The following is a 16,019-nucleotide window of genomic DNA, read 5'->3' as shown; positions in this document are numbered from 1 at the left end:
GCCGCGAAGCCGTCGTCACTGAACCTTGTCATTTTCTATCGGGCCTACACGTGTCTGATGCTGCTGAATCGAGAAACACGAGATATGCAAAGGAACGAAAGAACTCACTCCTCCATGCATGCCATTATTGTATTGAAACCCCACTTTCGGGTATCTTTTCGATGCGCCTATTCTTTGATTTCGGCTTAGTGCTGGGTGTCATAGTCTCCCGGCTTTCCCTTTCATGGAAGAAGCTATGATGTATCCTTCCGCAGAATTCTCTATTTTGCAAAGTGTCCAGATCTCCAGGTTATGATGCCCTAGAACACACACAAGCTGGAGTTACTTGGGCCGAAAATACTGCGGTGAGATCACGTGGTCATCTCAAGGTTGCATGATACGAGGATATCAAGTCACCGCCATGAAGAGAACATCCCCAAAATAATCATCAATTGCTTCTATAAGTACAAAGGTATAAGAACTCTGGACCCAACCCAAACAATAAAACAAATATGCACCTCCAACTAGGCCCCCACCATCCGGAAACCCGAACGCCAGATGCCAAAGCAAAAGTACTTCTTGAGTACAGGTAAAGGTGATACCCTCACCTGACTCCCAACCACCCACCCAGAAAAAATCGTGGACTCAGTACCCGTCCCAATCCATGAAGGCATCACAGCTGAGGACGAGTGCTAGTTGTACAGCGACTCTCTCACGAGATGGGCCAGAAAGCAACGTCAACCTTAGTCGTACCATCGCAAGTGTCGCTATGCTCCTTGTCATCATAAGCCCATGAGTATGCGTCAGGGCAGAGTCTAGAAGTTTCATGTCAGCATATTTCTTTAATGGAGGACGAAGACAAGGGGAACTTACGAGTGAAGAAACTGGCTAGAAGGAGGGCAAGAGTCAGGTGTTCCAAATGCACCAATGCAGCAGTGATCATCACGACCGGTAACCTTACAGTCTGACGTGCAGCCATAGATTCCCTTGTCATTCCAGAGACTGGCCTTGGGGCAGGTCTTCTTCATTTGAGGGGCAGCGACGTTGCAGCTGCGGGATTTGCAGACACCTGCCGAGTTGTGCAAAGTCATGTTGAAGTTTGAAGTGAGGCCGTCGACTGTTACTGTGTTAGTCTGATTGTGTCGAGTTGAGGGAGGACAGCTTACCATTGCTGGGGTTCCAGTTGGTGAAGGTACTCTCATCTGCCTTTTTGGCATGATGATACTCGAACAAGGTATCAATGGGTCCCTTTCCATCACCAGCACAGTGCTTGCAGTCCTTGTCGCAGTTGAACTTGGGCTGGAAGCGGCCATTGTGCTTGTTCGCACCAGGTGGCAGGAAGTTTCCAATCTGGAGAGTGGTGTTGGGAGCAATGTAGACCATAGGCGTCTTGGTATCAAAAGCAAAAGGGGTGACCTTGAGGGTGGCGGTATTCATTGCATGACCGAGAACACACATGCCCTTAGTGTCCATGTTGTAGATATTGTGCGGCATTCTGGCATTGTTCTTCTTGGCGTACGCATCGGCCACAGCGGGGTCGGTGCCGTTGAGATACTCCATGTAGAAGCCCTTGGAGGGATCTGCGTGGACAACTTGGTTGTAGTCCGTGTTCTTCAGAATCTCGACAATGTTTTCGAGTCCAGAGTGCTTGACCTCAGTCTGCTTGGGTTGATCTGGGACAAGAGCAGATGGGACAGCCTTGCCTTGAGCGGTGAGAGCCTCTTTGACTTGACTGGCAACAGCATTTGGCACGTTCTGAGCCTTGCTGTAAGCTGCTTCCTGCTTCTTCGCTTCGGCGGAGGGAAGAGGCATCAAGGTCATAATCTTTGTCTCGGTGGCGAGGGCAACGGTAACGAAGGTGGTGAAGGCTGGAGTAGATTGTGCGACACTGGCGACGGAGGGGACTGTCGTAGCTGGGAGCTCGATGCTCACTATGGAAGAGATAATATTCGCGATGCTGGTTGTGACAGTTTCCGGTTTGGCATTGGCGACGGAGGAGTCCATGCTTGCGATTGAGTTGAGAGGTGATGGAGCGAGTGTGGGGATAGTAGGGGAAGTGACAGCAGGCAGAACTGCAGCGAGGGAATCGAGGCTGGGGTTCTGGGTGATGATTGCGCTCACGGAGCCCGAGCAGGCCACAAAGGCACAGGTAACTCTTTGGAGATGCATTATGTGCTGAGTTGATGTTTAAATGAATGTATGGGTTTCTGCCTGTCAGTGTATGGGGTTTTGGGTAAACGATCGGACGGGGGTAGAATTTCAGAAATGAGCAGACTTGGGATTATATATACGCCTTGGGGCAGGAAGAAGCCACTTGCTTCAGCAATGCAGGTCTCCATGACCTCACCAATATAAGACGATACTGGTTAAAATTGGCCGTCAAGAAAACTTTTCTCAATTCCACAACCCGACTTAGTCTGCAGACATATCTTAATTTAGAAATCCGTTGATGATGGTTTGGCGTTGGATCCAAGTGAGGCTCATCTGTCACTCAACTCTATTCGGACGCTTGTCTATGGTCGAGGCTATGGTGTCGTTTGGCCCGTGTATGGGCAGAAACTGCGTCGAAGTGTGAATGAAGCGAGGGAGCTGTTCTAAACTAGCTTGCTTTCGTGATGTTCCGTGAAGGGCGAGGAAATCTTGGTAAGCTACTTGAATCTGCCGCAAGCGTCCACAATAATTGAAATCTTTGAATATTTCAATAAACAGTTTCTGTTCCACCTTCATGGAGCTCCTGGTCGAACTAGGTATCTTCGAAGTCTGGATATCCACGGAACACTCACAGACGTCATCAGTATTTGCAACGCTGAGGAAGAGCGCCAGACTGAAAAAGGATATCCGGGTGCATTTCAATGACCGCACTGAAGGTCCTTACATGCACCATTGAATTTCGATGCTTCTTAGATAATGACGCTCGAGCTCACTTGCAGTCTTCTGGGTGACAACTTTCCACCAAAGTCGCAGCATCAATGGATTGGACACACGTTCGTCATCGAAGATGTTTGGGAACACTCTGTCATGTAGTACTGACATTGCAGTTTCTTTTGCTCCCGGAGCTCAGGGTGGGGACGAGTGTGTAGTTTGAATAAGTCCAGACTTGGCCTCTTTCGGATTCATATCGTACACGGGTGGATATGCATGATTTATCATATCTCTGCGTTAATGTTAGCTTTCCCTGCTCAAAGTAGAGACGAGTTGCAACCGTTATGCTTGACTTACATTTACCGTAGCAAACCTGGCAGTTCCGACTTCTAGCATCCATCTTAGAGAGTGCACCAATTAGACACAACGTCAAAATGGCAAGCATCTGCTTGTATCTCAATCCAGAGTTCCGGAGCGGTGAAGGGGAGCAGGACACAACATATATAATCGTCCATCGGTTGACTCATCGGTTACTCCTTTGCCCGATGTTGGATCGGCTGACCTCGCAATACATCTGGACGCATCTCGAGCTGGATATGTTTTGATGCTAATCAACAATTGTGCGGGGCGCTTACCGCATGGAAAGTAGTGACTTTCATCATCTACCTATCAAAGTACGGGACCGGTCGTGGACATCGATGATGCTGTGTTTGAAATCTCGTCCAAGTGAATTCCTTGCATGATTGATTCGATGTCTGGTACGTGGACTGAAATAAGGTCAGTCTGACGTCTTCAGATATATCGAAATTGGTAAAGCGGAAAACGAAAGGAGTGAATAATTATTCGTGATGAAGATGTTGAGAAGGCCGAAGAAGGAGATGAGGTTACTTTTGTTCGGTTCTTGTTTGGGATTAGCGTATTGACGGAAGCCAAACCTCTTTCGTCATCCTTCGCGCCCTTCCAGGCAATGCCAAAGATGGGGAAGTCGGTATGGTTGATATCCAAGACATCAAAAGTGCCGAGAACTTGTACTTGTGTTGTTGCCGATTGATCATTAACGTAGCCTCGAACGCTTCCTTGCAAACTCCTACCCAATTCTCAATCAAACACCATCATGTCAGGACGAAGAGACTTCCAAAAAGAACAGCTCAAAGCGTTAGTATTTGACCTCATGGGAACATGCTGTGACTGGCACTCAAGTCTCCTCCCGTCTCTTCAAGCAAGCCCTACTTTGGAACAGCTTCCAAGTTCAGAGCTCTCAAAATTTGCGAACGACTGGCGAGCTGGCTTCTTTGCCGAAATCCATGCTCGTTTCCAAGCTAGAGATCCTACTGAAGACATTGATATCACGCATCGCCGACTTCTGGATCGCTTGTTAAGTGCTCGTGGTGTTGACTTGAAGATATGGGATGAAGATGTAAGGCAGAAGTTGGTCGATCAGTGGCATTTCCAAATTGGTGAAAGAACCGATTCATTTCGAAGATCGCACAGCTTATTATCTCCAGGGTGGCCAGATGCTCTTCCTGCTCTCTCCAGGCTGCGTGAAAAAAACTTCCTGTATGTCGGAAATCGAATCAGAAGCTGATGCTGATGACCCGAAGTGTTGTTCTCGCCAATGGGACTACAAGACTGCAGCTTGACATTGCAAAGTACTCAGGCCTTCCTTTCCATGCACTGTTTTCTTCTCAACTTCTAGGCCTTACGAAGGTACAGCGCTTCCATGCTCTCGTGTCCCATCGTTGACTTTGTCCCAGCCTGATCCAGCGATCTATGTGAAGGCGATGGAGCTTATGCAACTGAGACCAGAGGAATGTGCAATAGTTGCAGCTCATGCTTATGATCTTAGAGCTGCCAAGAAGTTGTAAGTGCCTCTGCCATTGAGTGGTGATCCCGTATTGAGCTGTATCAGGGGTATGGGAACTATATACATTCAGCGTGCAACTGAGGATTTGGATGAGGATATGACTGCGATCAGAGAGGAAGTAGATCTTTTTATCGATGGGACAGGTGGAAATGTATCTTCTGGCCTAGGAGAATTGGCTGATATGCTGGGCTATGGTGTTTCCATACATCAATCACGTGCACATTAGAGTTATCGCCCCTAACCCTACCTACCTAGGTATCTAGCTAAGCAGCAGCTGTAGCACAATTCCAGCTCTCAGCGTGTCAAGCAAAGAAGATTCTTTGCCTTTGCAGTATTACCTTGAGATCTGATAGATGGTCGGAATTTGGATGAAAAATGCGGAACACTCCAATTCGTACCTCTACAATGTTTGCTCGATTTCGCCAGGCGGTGTGACGGCTAGAGTAAGGTCATATCCATGAGCGAATAGTCGAACCCCAACATGAATACACACGAAGTTTTGATAGATATGAAGACTCGAAAAAGTGAGAGCATGGAGGGTAGTGAAGGAGACAAAGGCATTGGGACAATGTTCAGAATCAAGTGGAAGTGAAAACTCTATGTATTGCTTCGATGAAACTCAGAACAGCTCGATGTTCTCACTGTGAGAGCAAGCGACTAGACAGGCGGGTAGTTCAACTTATCGTTGATCTGATACCACCCGCCACGAATCGCAGGTGAAACTGGCATCCAGGGTACAGGATATGAAGTCCAGGTGTCAGGATCAATCTCATCACCATAAGGCTTTCCTCCCCATGCAAGTCTTTGGACTTCAGGTTCTTCCGCCACTTTCTCAAGTCTCAAGGTAACTTCGCTCATAATGGCACGATGACTCGCATAGCTACCATCGGTTTTCAAGTAACCTCTAAGGCAGTGTTCTGGCTCCACGGAGCGGAGTGCCCGATACATGCCTCTTATAGATCTCGTTTCAGGTCCACATAGCTCAGAGTTTAGTTCCTCCGTCCAGCGGAGATTCATGATCTCCTCCATGGTCGCACTGTGCAGGGCGGTATCGACTGCGTTAGGGGCTTCCTGATAAACGTCGAAATTGATGAGGAGACATCCTTTGTCTGAAACCGCTCTTGGCATGGATGGAAGGTTCAAGGCTGATTCTTGCGCATAATTAGGTAGTCCCACGAGCTTTCTTGAGTATGGAACGACTTCGAAGCCCCGAGATACATACTTGGCAACACACTTAGGAGCTTTGGCACGCTTCACTGGATGCAGGACCCAATCAAGATACCAGGCCACCAATTGATTCTGCGAGCTGATGTTGTGATACATCGATACAGCGCACGATGCTGAGATGAAGCACTGAACAATGCTCGAATGGAACTCCAAGATCGTCTGGAACGCACCCTTTCTGATCTCGTGGTCCCACATGACTTGGATGCTATGCCCATTCAGTTGACCTTCGACCGTGCTGAAGTTGTCGCTGTATTCCCCATACTTTTTTCTTTCAGCCTCGTTGGTTTCCTTGTTGCTCTTCTTGTTGATCCCCCATGTTGCGCCCAGACTCGTGAGCAGATGAGTGAATTTGGCGACGGCCACGTCTCCTCCAGAGCAGTAAAAGTCCCAGTCTGACTCTGGTGTACAAGCATGTGGGTAGAAGAAAGCTGCAGCTCTAGATCCTGAGAGACCTACGTTAGCATGACACATTGACTTCAGAAGAAAATCTGGGTCGTCAATCAGAGTCGTAAAGTAAGTCCTTGGGTTGTACTTGTGATATTTCGCTTGCCCGATGGTCAGGTCCTCCGTGATGTCACAGAGAGACTGTAGCCCTTCATGAGGCGTGGTAGCGATCCTGGCAGCTACCTCTGCAGAAACAGGATGAGGTGTAGTAGTATTTGCAGACATGATTGAAGAATTATGAAAGCAAGTGACTGGGGAGATTGCTGTTTGTAGATGGCCACTGGCCAAGTCTTATACTTTGATCTGACTTGAAATGGAAGGAGATGGACTGTATTTTCGAGATATGCAGGTCTAACATCATATCCTGCATGTATCGATCCTCGAGCAACTATGCAATACCAGGATCTGCAGAACTGCGGCAGAAGTCTTTGGTTGAGAAAAACGTGGCAGATCCTAGAAGCTCTCAGTCACAAAAGAGCAAACGATGATGAATTTGTATTCTCCTCCGTTAAAGACTTCAGAGGCAGATGATAGAAACGGAATTAAAGACCCGGGTGATTTATGGGCACCTCCTTCATCATCAATGAGGCCACAATTAGCAGTGAAACACCTTTCTCTGGATCAATACTCTTTGTGGGCTTTGACACCAACCCAAAAGATTGCTTCTATTATTCGGCATCTGTCAAATTTGGAGAGCTTATACACGGTGGACGGAGAAAGGGCAGGAAATGGTTTCGCGGCTGACTGTATGTGTGTAGAGTTCACAACGACAGAAATACCCAATGGAAAAGGATCGATCGGATGGAAAGCAATGTGGAATTTTGGCAGTGCAAACGTAACGGAGAACACATACCATGCTGTATTGTCGAGTTCGGGTAATGCAGATGGATGGCGACAACTGAAGTTCCTCAGCCGTTTGATGAAGAAGCTTGATTTGGATACTCCAGCTCAGGTCCGCTTGAGTCCAAGGCTAGGAAAAGTTCTCTAAGGACCGACTGCTCAGGACACCGTCCAGAATTGCGCTCGAGCCTGTGTGCTAATGCAACATCGGCGCTACCTAGGTATGTATGCCATGACCTCGGTCACGAGAAATTCGAGCTGTGTCCTGCGGACAAAAAAGTTCATAGATACAATCGCCACTGGTGACACAGGGGCAGCTGCTTGCCAGTTTAGTATACCTTTTGTGAGCCCGAATGTGCTGGAGGCGAAGTAGAGGCGACAATTCTTTCTACTTCGAAGTAAGAACCTCCAATGTTCTAGTTCTCATGTCCTTCCTCATCTCTATAAGGCCCACGATATCCTCGATCGTTCATCCCATCATCGTGATGCTTCAAATTGCGATAGACGTCGATCTGGTTTCACTTTGGCATTGCCAAGTCTTTTGCGGAGCCTCTGCAACGGATCGGTCTGTCCTGGATGATCTCCAATCCATCTCAACAGTTGCAGCTACAAGAGTGGTATGATTACAATTGGCAACCAACAGCTCTGTGAGGCACAAACCCGTGTGTGCATCATCTCAGCATGGCGTTATTAGCCATACGAAAATGTACGAAGTACACCTCGCAGTACCGTTCTGTCGGCCGACAATTGATCTCAACTATGAGACTCTGCGAGACCCGATCGTCGCAATAAAAGGTTCACCGTCTTTCCAACATGGGGCTCCCAAGTCTAAGTTTTAATTTATTTCCCAGAAGCGAGAGGGAAACACGATGTTTGTCGAGGAAGCTCGCCTCCGGGAGAATAAGCTCAAAGCCCCCAAAATAACCTTCCGGCATGCACGTCACTGCTAGACACTGCCGACTTGAATTTTTTATCGCCGGAATACGAGAAGAGTCCCTTGCTGCTATCCATTGAACTGATCACAAGACTCATCAAATGGGTGAGACTTTGGCGACAATAGAGTGGTATGGATCACTAAAGTAGCTATAGCCTTTCTTGGCGCAGGGAGTTGACATGAAAAGTCCCCTTCTTTTAGTGGTGATCTTTAAGCTCGTCCGTCGAATACGAGCTCCCAACGTCATTGACGATCTCGGGTCTCCGCAGCGACAACCATCACCAGTTCCTGCCATTTCTGCCGACAAGAAGCATGAGATCTTCAAAGTTAATATAAAGGTAAGCCAATTTCTCCTTCTCTGATCATTCGGATCAAGTTCATCTCAACCATCAAACACTTTCGCTACAAACATCACTGTCGCTTTGAATTCACATCCTCGAAATGCGCGCATCAATAATCACCAGCATCTTGGCCTTCGCGGCTTCTTCAGTCACAGCACAATACCTGAACCAATCTGCTCCTTTCTACCTCGTCCTCAGCTCCCGAAACACCTCATTCGATGGCGTTTCGCTCTCTACCTGCCACGAAGGAGCTGCCATTGAAGGCCTCTGCCTAGGCAGCCAACTCAGCAATACCTCCGTTACCTATACATTCAACACCTCTTCATTCCTCACACCCGATCCTGTCCTCGGCACACCGGGCAGTCTCAATTACGAGCTTGAGGGTGGAAACTTCAACCTCTCTTCTCCAATGACGATCTCCTCTCCCATCACTACGAACGTCGCAGTCCCATTGTTTACACCGAGCGAAAGTTTCACGGAGGTTGGATTCGATAACGAGAATAAGCTATACGTTTATGGAACTATTGATGATACGGTTTCGCCTCCCGTCTACAAGGTGCAGGCTTTCTACCGGTGGTACGTCTGCTTGACGAATGCGGGATACACATACACGACTCTTTCATGGGTAGTTGGCCCTCACAGCCCTGAGAACCCGAGCTGTCAAGAGGTCGAGGTGAAGAGGGTCTTTGCTTGAGATGTTTGGATTGTTTGGTGGACGTAATGGCAAATTGGCACGAGTTGGACACATTGGAAAAGAAATGATGGCAGGCAGATTGTATAGCAGCATAATGATAATGAGAGCTTGAGAATACCCCCAAAAGCTGATCCTTAGTGGGGTCGTTTCTTCTTTTCCTCGTTCCGTCTTCAGTCGAACGTTGTCTATGTTTCGTTGTCTTCTATAATGAATCCTTCAGGTACCCAGCGCTTCAGGGGTCAAGGCTAATACGTTAATTGTTTGGCGAACGGTATTATATAGTCTTACCAACCTCACTCGTTGCTCACAATGCTCCATCTTTTCAATGATCTTCCTAATGGAAGCTTCATACTCGGCCAGAGCCCTGCTCGATTTTCCGCCAGACCGCCATACACAGTGCATGGCATAGCAGAGTTGTGCGTATGCACTCACGATTTCTGCTTGGGTTCCTTGGCAACTGTTCGCTTTTGTGATAATTTCCCGAAGAACCATCTGCACCTCATTCTCACCAGCCCTCTTTGCACAAAGCAACACGATTTTAGCGAGCATTCCCATGGTGATGAGATTGAAATCATCGTTGTCCAACGATCCCAGTACCAGTGTATCTTCATTTTCAGCCCGTATACCATCCAAGCGCATCTGAAGGTGCGTTCGTAACCTGTTCGTGTATTCTCTCCAAATTCGTTTCTGCAATTCGGCCGGCAAACGAAAAAGCGAGTAATCCCATGGCAGCATCCAATCGTAAGATGTCTTCGAGGCCAGTTTCTGCTCTGGAGTGGAACGTAGTCGATGTTCAGACGGAATGGTAACATCAGAAAGATACTCAAAGACCGCTGACAGGAGTAATTCCTGGGTCAATGCAAAATCCAAATCCAACAATGATTCTGCCATTTCGAGCTGGAATCCAAGGCGACGTAGGGGATCACTTCGTTCCAAGTTCTTTGCTGTTTCGTGCTCCAGCCATTCTTTCCATAAAACATCCGTCGTGATTTTTGTCCATGATGCACTTTCTGGTCGTTCAACTGGCGCTACCAGCGCAATCTGCGCATTTTGCGCGTTCAGCGCATATCGCGCACTCTGTGAGCTCCGCTCTCGCGATTCTACTGCTTTCTCATTGCGCACTGTTGCCAAATTACCCCCATCTCCACTCTTATCCTCCTCCAGACCAGTCTCGTGTCTCGGAGTCTCATACGTGATCGCCATGGGCGTCTCTACATTCATCAGCCAAATCAAAACACACACAAGAGAACCACATACCTGCACTTGGCGAAACCACCATCTCATGCCCCAACTTACGTTTCTTAAAAGCAACCATCTTCTCTGGGCTGATTTGTTGCCCTCTGCAGTAGAAGGTCGTTTCTTTACCTTCTTCTCGTGCCCGCTTGTTGGATTTGGCAACTAAGATGCACATGTCTTGTTTGCTGAGATTCTTCTCGAATGACCACGCTTTCATTTGCATTTTCCATCTTCGGAGACTGGGGTGGAGTCAGCTTCGACTTCAAGCATGAGCTTGGGCTTACCTGGCCTTGAACGAGTATTTGCTTTCTATCTCTGTCATCGTCGCTTGGAGTGTCATTCCCTTGACGAAATACAAATGATGGACTTCTTCCTTGATTGACTCCCATTTCTGGCGTTTCTGAATGCGGCGAGATGGTTTGCTGACTTTGGTTGGCTGCTGTGTCGCTGTGACAGTGGTGTTCGGAGATGCCGAAGGAGCTGCTGACGGGGACTCATTTGATGGAAGATCCATAAATTGCACAGACCACGGATGCACTTTGCAGTGCTCGAACCATTCTTGAACGTCTGAGAATGTCGAGGGACAGTGGGCGCATGCAATTCGATTTTCTGCTTCTGCGTCGTCGGCAGGTGAAGGGCTGAGAGAGTGGTGTGATGTTGAACTGTGTTCGAGCTGAGATTCTCGTCGAGTGGAAGAGCTATTCATGTTAGCATATTTCGATTCAAACACAATCGCTCGAACTTCACATCCAAGCCTATCAACGGGAAGCAATAAATTTTGAAAAAGTTGCGTGAGCTTACCTGGCCATCTGCGAGGCTGCAGCCTCCGCCGATGCAAATTCCATCTCTCCAAGTTTCCTTTTCATCGCATATTATTTCCACTTCTCTCTATCACATAAAGAATTCAGATATAGTGCTCAGCAAGAATGATACACAGAAACAAAAGGGACACGATGCACTTTAAATCCACGTCACTTCAGCTGAGGAACTATTGAGGCTGTGAACTCGCGCGAAGCGAACCATTGAGCGGCGAGGACAAAAGTGCAAGTTTGAGATCCGCCACCCAATAAGCTTAAAATAAAACTAGGCTGCATGGAGCGCCGAAGGGGGCCAAATTGTTAAAAGTGCAGGTTTGGGATTGTTGGACGGGGTCACGTGTTAGTGGTGATGCTCAGGTAGGCAGGCGTAGATAGTTTGCCATTCATCGAGGTGTTGTTGCTTTGTTTACGAGTATACGGAGTACTGAGACATGGGAATCTATTTTTGGGGCGTAGCAGAAATTTGCAGTACTTCGTGATAGTTGAACAGTATGCCTAGATTGAGGTTGATGGTCGCAGCGAATAATGACAGTGAAGGCTGGACGAGGGGAAGTAAGAATTCTTGCATATTGAAAGAACTAAAATGAAAAAGAGCCTAGCAGCATTCACCTCGTCCTTATAATAAGTGTATATTCAATCATGCACTTCATAGTACAGTTCGAAAGAAGAACAAAAAACTAGTACGACCAATTTTGCCAAACGATATCTATACACCTGTGTCTGACAATTCAAATAAGTAAGAAATAACTAAGTAGCAGGAGAAGAAGGAGTTCCTTGTTTGGCAATTAAGATTTAACTCACCTTACCCAGCTACTTATCATGGCCCACTTAGTGTAACCACCTCGAAGATTAACATCCCCAGATCTTGGTTCGGTAATTTACGTCAATTTAGCTCACGTCAAAACGTCATAGCATGCACTCTACTTTGTCCCGCCTCGCATTCTTATACTTAGGATAGTATAGATGATCGCCAGGTTCGCGAGCTGAGTTGCAACCATTTATTGCCTTGATAGTATATAAAGGAAGGGAGTTGATCCAAGAGCGAGATCTCTGGACAGTATTGCAACACATTATCAAAGAACGTGGCACCAAACACAATGGCACAGGATAGCCAGTATAACCAGCCCTATTATCCTCCAAACGAGTCACTCTTGCAACAAGACCCGAATGCACATTATCAAACGCCTCCAGGATACGTACTCGTTCCCATTTCGCAGTTAGACTCACACCTCAAACCTCAAACCCAACCTCCTCCGACACAACCATCTCAACCATTACCCCCATCGCCACAGCTGCCTCCGCGACCACTCACTCCCAATGCCCACTCCGTGTCACAGCCAGCCCCATCATACCCTTCTCAGCACGTTCACAATGCTCCTCATACACCAGCTCTCAACGGCTCAGTTCCATCATTCCCGACACAATCGCCATTCGTGCTAAATATCCACCACATCAACGACCAAGCAGATCTCTTCCTTCCCCCATCCGCCACACCTTCAGATTCCGTTGGCTACGAAGCCACCTACCGAAAAATGGATTACACGGACCGCAAGAATCCTCACACGACAGTCTACCAGCGCACACCATCAAGCGTCCGAGGCCAAACACAAACCAGACTCGCCGGTAGCTGCATCTATCACCACTACTGGTCGAACCGACTCACCATGAACATGCCCTTCCTAAACGAACCATGGGACTTCGAAGAAGCGTGGGTCTCGGACGTAGGGACTTGCGAAGGGAGGGCTCTGCAATGGCGTCTTGGAGCAAAGGGCAAGAAGGCATTCGTGCTAGAGTGCGCGGAGACGAATATGAAGGTTGTTTGTCGGGTTGTGATGGATACGATGCGGAGCGGGAGTATTAATATCATGGTACCGTTTGAGAATCAGAAGCAGATGGATGAGATGGTTGTTGTGGCGGTGTGTTTCATGCAGAGGTATAGGATTAAGGTTTGGAAGGACTCGAAGAGTTTATTGAAGGATGAGGATTGGGATACGTTGAAGAAGGTGATGAAGGTTGCGAATGGGGCTATGAATGCGGGTGGTGGGGGTTCGTAGATGGGAATGTGCTGTGGTGTTTTAGGCTAAGATGGCATTTGTAACGGTGATGAGAACAGAATACAGAAACAGCAGAACTAGCTTCTCATTACAAAGAGCAAAATGTTGAGGAACAGGTCCTAAGGAAGTCTTCATGGCCCGAAACACAAATAGGAAAGCAGATGGTCCTCCTGTGACTCGATCGGTTTTCACTTCCACAGATCCGAGTAATTCAAACTCACGCCAGTCATGCCACTGTCGGTGTAAGTGACACCGTACTTGTTGGAGCTTTTGCCATCATCCATCCCGTCATCGTCTTTCACATGATCGTCCACCATTTCCTCTCTAGTACCGGTAAGAGAATGCAACTTCTCGTCTAAAACTTTGATCATCTCTCTTTCGTTAGCAGAGACTCTAGATCTGTACGGTATGGATTCCAAAGCATCTATTGCATGGAGCATGAAGTTCAGCGCGCTGATGCGCAAACCGTCAATCTCCTCGTCGATAATGCTAGCCTGATCAACGTCCTCGACAGTATCCAATTTCAAGTCTCCTATGTTTAAATCATCAGATGAAACAGGTGGCATATCGATTTCAAGTGGAGGGCGGTGATCTTCGATGAAAGGACTCGGGCTGAGCGATGGTGGTCTTGGTGTGGAGTATGTCACTTGTGGCGGTGTAACTATATGTGTCAGTATAGGCGTGTGAGGCAGAAGTATTCTACCACTTACCTGGAATGAGCTGGGTGTTGATGCCGCCAGATGTCAATCTTCGCTTCTTGAACTGCTCGATCTTGCTCTCATCGACCTTAATGCCTCCGCGATAGAAAGTGGTCTCTTATCCCTCTTCTACCTTCCTTTTCTCGGATTTAGTAGCCATGAACCCAACCTCTTTTAAAGGTATGTTCTTGTCGAAGTTCCATTCTTTCAACTTGTCTTTCCATTTCCGTTTACTAATTGAATGTCAATGAGAGTTTGAGAGCGACGGGAAGGCTGGCGTCACCTTGCTTGGAACTGATGAGTCTGTTGAATGAACTCCATGGTGTCGTTCAGGGTATGATCTTCCAGAATGTAGAACTGACGAATGTCATCTTTGAGCGCTTCCCATTTGAGATTGTTGCGGAACAAGACTCCTTGGTTGGGCTGAGCAGTAGGAAACATGTTGGCGATGTTTTGTCGTTGCTGAAGAGTACTTGCTTGATACAGAAAAGACTCGAAGAATATGCAGAGAAGAGAAATTCCAAGACTGGAAAGAAAGAAGAAATACAGACAAGGCGAGGCTACAGATGAGCCCTCACACCTTGATAGGCCTGCAAGCGAACCACTCAGGAAAAGGTGCAAAAATCTTAGGCCGCAGTCACAGAGTCGAACGCCTCATCTAACCTGTTTCTGAAGCAGCTGCATAGCCAGGAACAGAGCCTTGTGAATAGAAATATATCTCTTGTACACGCTTTCCACCAATCATTTTCCAGATATGCATTTAAGGTCAAGATCCCAACTGCTTGTGAGACTGTCCATCTTTTCGCACTACGGCAAGCTGCGTTCCTACGAGCTCTGAGGTCTGAGACTCCTCCGAATTTAGCGTCATCGGTATGAGTAAGTATCACTTTATGAGCCTTGAATAAGAGTCCCGTTCTCATCCAAGACCGTTAGGCCACGTGATCATCCCCAAGCACACTCGGCTCAGCACTCTTCGTAAGCAATAGCGTGATAGCTACCTGAGCAAATGTACCTGTCCAACATAGAATACCCGACGCCACAGAGAATCGGCCATAAAGTCGAAGACTTAAAACACCAGACACAAAGCTGACGAAAAGGCAACCCCAGAACCAAAATCGGTACCTCAAACCCGGGGATCTACTTCGCGCGATAGGAAGGATGATGAGGTAGACAGACAAGATGGACATCGTAGTCTGAGTTGCATTCGAGAAGAAATTGAGATCGGATTCGAGGTGGACTTGACATGCATTTGTGTTCGGTGTGAGGCCTAGGTGGATGGATATTGCCATGAAGACTGCGCTAGCGGCTAGGAGACATAAAAACACCAATAGGGATGTTTCTGCATGGATGAGGAATGCTTTCATTCTTCGAAACATATTGGTCGCATTTTTGAGAAGTGGTAAGTCCAAGAGATGGTGGACAAGGGGTTCCACATATCGAGCATTCTTGGAGTCAGGGATAGTCTCAAGAGGTCGTAGTTCGAGAGAAGATAGCTGGCTTGCGCTTTGTGAGTTTGATGATGTCCATGACGGTCCTAGTAGAAGGGGAGTAGCATTTCTTGGGGTACTATTCGGAGAGGACGTGAGTGACAACGTAGATTGCCCGGTATTTGGAGAAGGTGACGCTGGTGCTCGAGGTATTCGCTGTCTAAGCTTTGAGAAAGAGATTAGCCAGCGTAACGAACATGGGGACAAAAGTCCGTGCGTTCAGGGCATCAGAATCATGAATTTTATTAATTAATTAGCTGTAGACCAGCCACATCGCTTAATTAAGTCGTGTACCCAGAAGTCCTGCTGCTCAATAAGCCCATTGATCCATTCCTGAGGAATTTTGTCCCATTCTTCTAATACTGCTACAACCATTTGAACCTCAGTTGTTGGCTGCCTTAGGCGCCTATGGAGAGCTTGTTTTATTCTCCTCCAGCACTTCTCAATAGGATTCATATCAGGGCTAACTGCAGGATGGGGGAATAGAGTAATACCCATAGAAGTACGCCAAGTAGCACAAATATTGCTAGTAGTCTTGTGG

General features: G+C 47.4%; 10 protein-coding genes across 10 annotated transcripts; 4 read left to right on the top strand and 6 right to left on the bottom strand.

Annotated features, from left to right (window-relative positions):
• Window positions 1-465: 465 nt before the first annotated feature.
• On the bottom strand, window positions 466-2,307 carry LY89DRAFT_1048 (Osmotin, thaumatin-like protein). The gene is made up of 3 exons (XM_018205033.1): window positions 1,146-2,307; window positions 853-1,096; window positions 466-794 (listed from the first exon to the last, which is right to left on the bottom strand). Exons 1-3 carry the CDS (start codon window positions 2,146-2,148, stop codon window positions 692-694), a joined length of 1,350 nt encoding a protein of 449 aa, XP_018078066.1. The 5' UTR covers window positions 2,149-2,307; the 3' UTR covers window positions 466-691.
• A 389-nt stretch (window positions 2,308-2,696) lies between these two features.
• On the top strand, window positions 2,697-3,096 carry LY89DRAFT_679046 (uncharacterized protein). Its single transcript, XM_018213800.1, has one exon. The coding sequence runs from the start codon at window positions 2,705-2,707 to the stop codon at window positions 2,864-2,866; it is 162 nt and encodes a 53-aa protein (XP_018078065.1). The 5' UTR covers window positions 2,697-2,704; the 3' UTR covers window positions 2,867-3,096.
• A 722-nt stretch (window positions 3,097-3,818) lies between these two features.
• Window positions 3,819-5,224, top strand: LY89DRAFT_603888 (haloacid dehalogenase). Its single transcript, XM_018210332.1, has 5 exons — window positions 3,819-4,298; window positions 4,347-4,398; window positions 4,443-4,548; window positions 4,596-4,702; window positions 4,751-5,224. The coding sequence occupies exons 1-5, from the start codon at window positions 3,956-3,958 to the stop codon at window positions 4,929-4,931; spliced, it is 789 nt and encodes a 262-aa protein (XP_018078064.1). The 5' UTR covers window positions 3,819-3,955; the 3' UTR covers window positions 4,932-5,224.
• A 138-nt stretch (window positions 5,225-5,362) lies between these two features.
• Window positions 5,363-6,649, bottom strand: LY89DRAFT_775969 (uncharacterized protein; the record flags this gene model as incomplete). Its single annotated transcript, XM_018221996.1, has 1 exon — window positions 5,363-6,649. Exon 1 carries the CDS (start codon window positions 6,599-6,601, stop codon window positions 5,363-5,365), a length of 1,239 nt encoding a protein of 412 aa, XP_018078063.1. The 5' UTR covers window positions 6,602-6,649.
• A 1,566-nt stretch (window positions 6,650-8,215) lies between these two features.
• Window positions 8,216-9,293, top strand: LY89DRAFT_981 (uncharacterized protein). Its single transcript, XM_018223550.1, has one exon. The coding sequence runs from the start codon at window positions 8,592-8,594 to the stop codon at window positions 9,183-9,185; it is 594 nt and encodes a 197-aa protein (XP_018078062.1). The 5' UTR covers window positions 8,216-8,591; the 3' UTR covers window positions 9,186-9,293.
• LY89DRAFT_988 (uncharacterized protein) lies at window positions 9,078-10,585 on the bottom strand. The gene has a single exon (XM_018223559.1). The coding sequence runs from the start codon at window positions 10,467-10,469 to the stop codon at window positions 9,402-9,404; it is 1,068 nt and encodes a 355-aa protein (XP_018078061.1). The 5' UTR covers window positions 10,470-10,585; the 3' UTR covers window positions 9,078-9,401.
• Window positions 10,307-11,335, bottom strand: LY89DRAFT_679042 (uncharacterized protein). Its single transcript, XM_018213799.1, has 3 exons — window positions 11,223-11,335; window positions 10,443-11,119; window positions 10,307-10,396 (listed from the first exon to the last, which is right to left on the bottom strand). The coding sequence occupies exons 1-2, from the start codon at window positions 11,285-11,287 to the stop codon at window positions 10,702-10,704; spliced, it is 483 nt and encodes a 160-aa protein (XP_018078060.1). The 5' UTR covers window positions 11,288-11,335; the 3' UTR covers window positions 10,307-10,396; window positions 10,443-10,701.
• Window positions 11,336-12,172: 837 nt separating this feature from the next.
• Window positions 12,173-13,293, top strand: LY89DRAFT_775966 (uncharacterized protein; the record flags this gene model as incomplete). The annotated part of the gene is made up of 1 exon (XM_018221995.1): window positions 12,173-13,293. Exon 1 carries the CDS (start codon window positions 12,337-12,339, stop codon window positions 13,291-13,293), a length of 957 nt encoding a protein of 318 aa, XP_018078059.1. The 5' UTR covers window positions 12,173-12,336.
• A 146-nt stretch (window positions 13,294-13,439) lies between these two features.
• Window positions 13,440-14,432, bottom strand: LY89DRAFT_775965 (uncharacterized protein; the record flags this gene model as incomplete). Its single annotated transcript, XM_018221994.1, has 4 exons — window positions 13,440-13,954; window positions 14,004-14,070; window positions 14,125-14,224; window positions 14,275-14,432. The coding sequence occupies 4 exons, from the start codon at window positions 14,430-14,432 to the stop codon at window positions 13,482-13,484; spliced, it is 798 nt and encodes a 265-aa protein (XP_018078058.1). The 3' UTR covers window positions 13,440-13,481.
• Window positions 14,433-15,662: 1,230 nt separating this feature from the next.
• On the bottom strand, window positions 15,663-16,019 carry LY89DRAFT_971 (uncharacterized protein). The gene has a single exon (XM_018223543.1). The coding sequence runs from the start codon at window positions 15,974-15,976 to the stop codon at window positions 15,728-15,730; it is 249 nt and encodes an 82-aa protein (XP_018078057.1). The 5' UTR covers window positions 15,977-16,019; the 3' UTR covers window positions 15,663-15,727.

Source organism: Mollisia scopiformis (assembly GCF_001500285.1).
Source record: "Mollisia scopiformis unplaced genomic scaffold LY89scaffold_1, whole genome shotgun sequence".
In the NCBI taxonomy this organism is placed as follows: Eukaryota; Fungi; Ascomycota; class Leotiomycetes; order Helotiales; family Mollisiaceae; genus Mollisia; species Mollisia scopiformis.
This window is presented reverse-complemented; position numbering and strand designations above follow the sequence as displayed.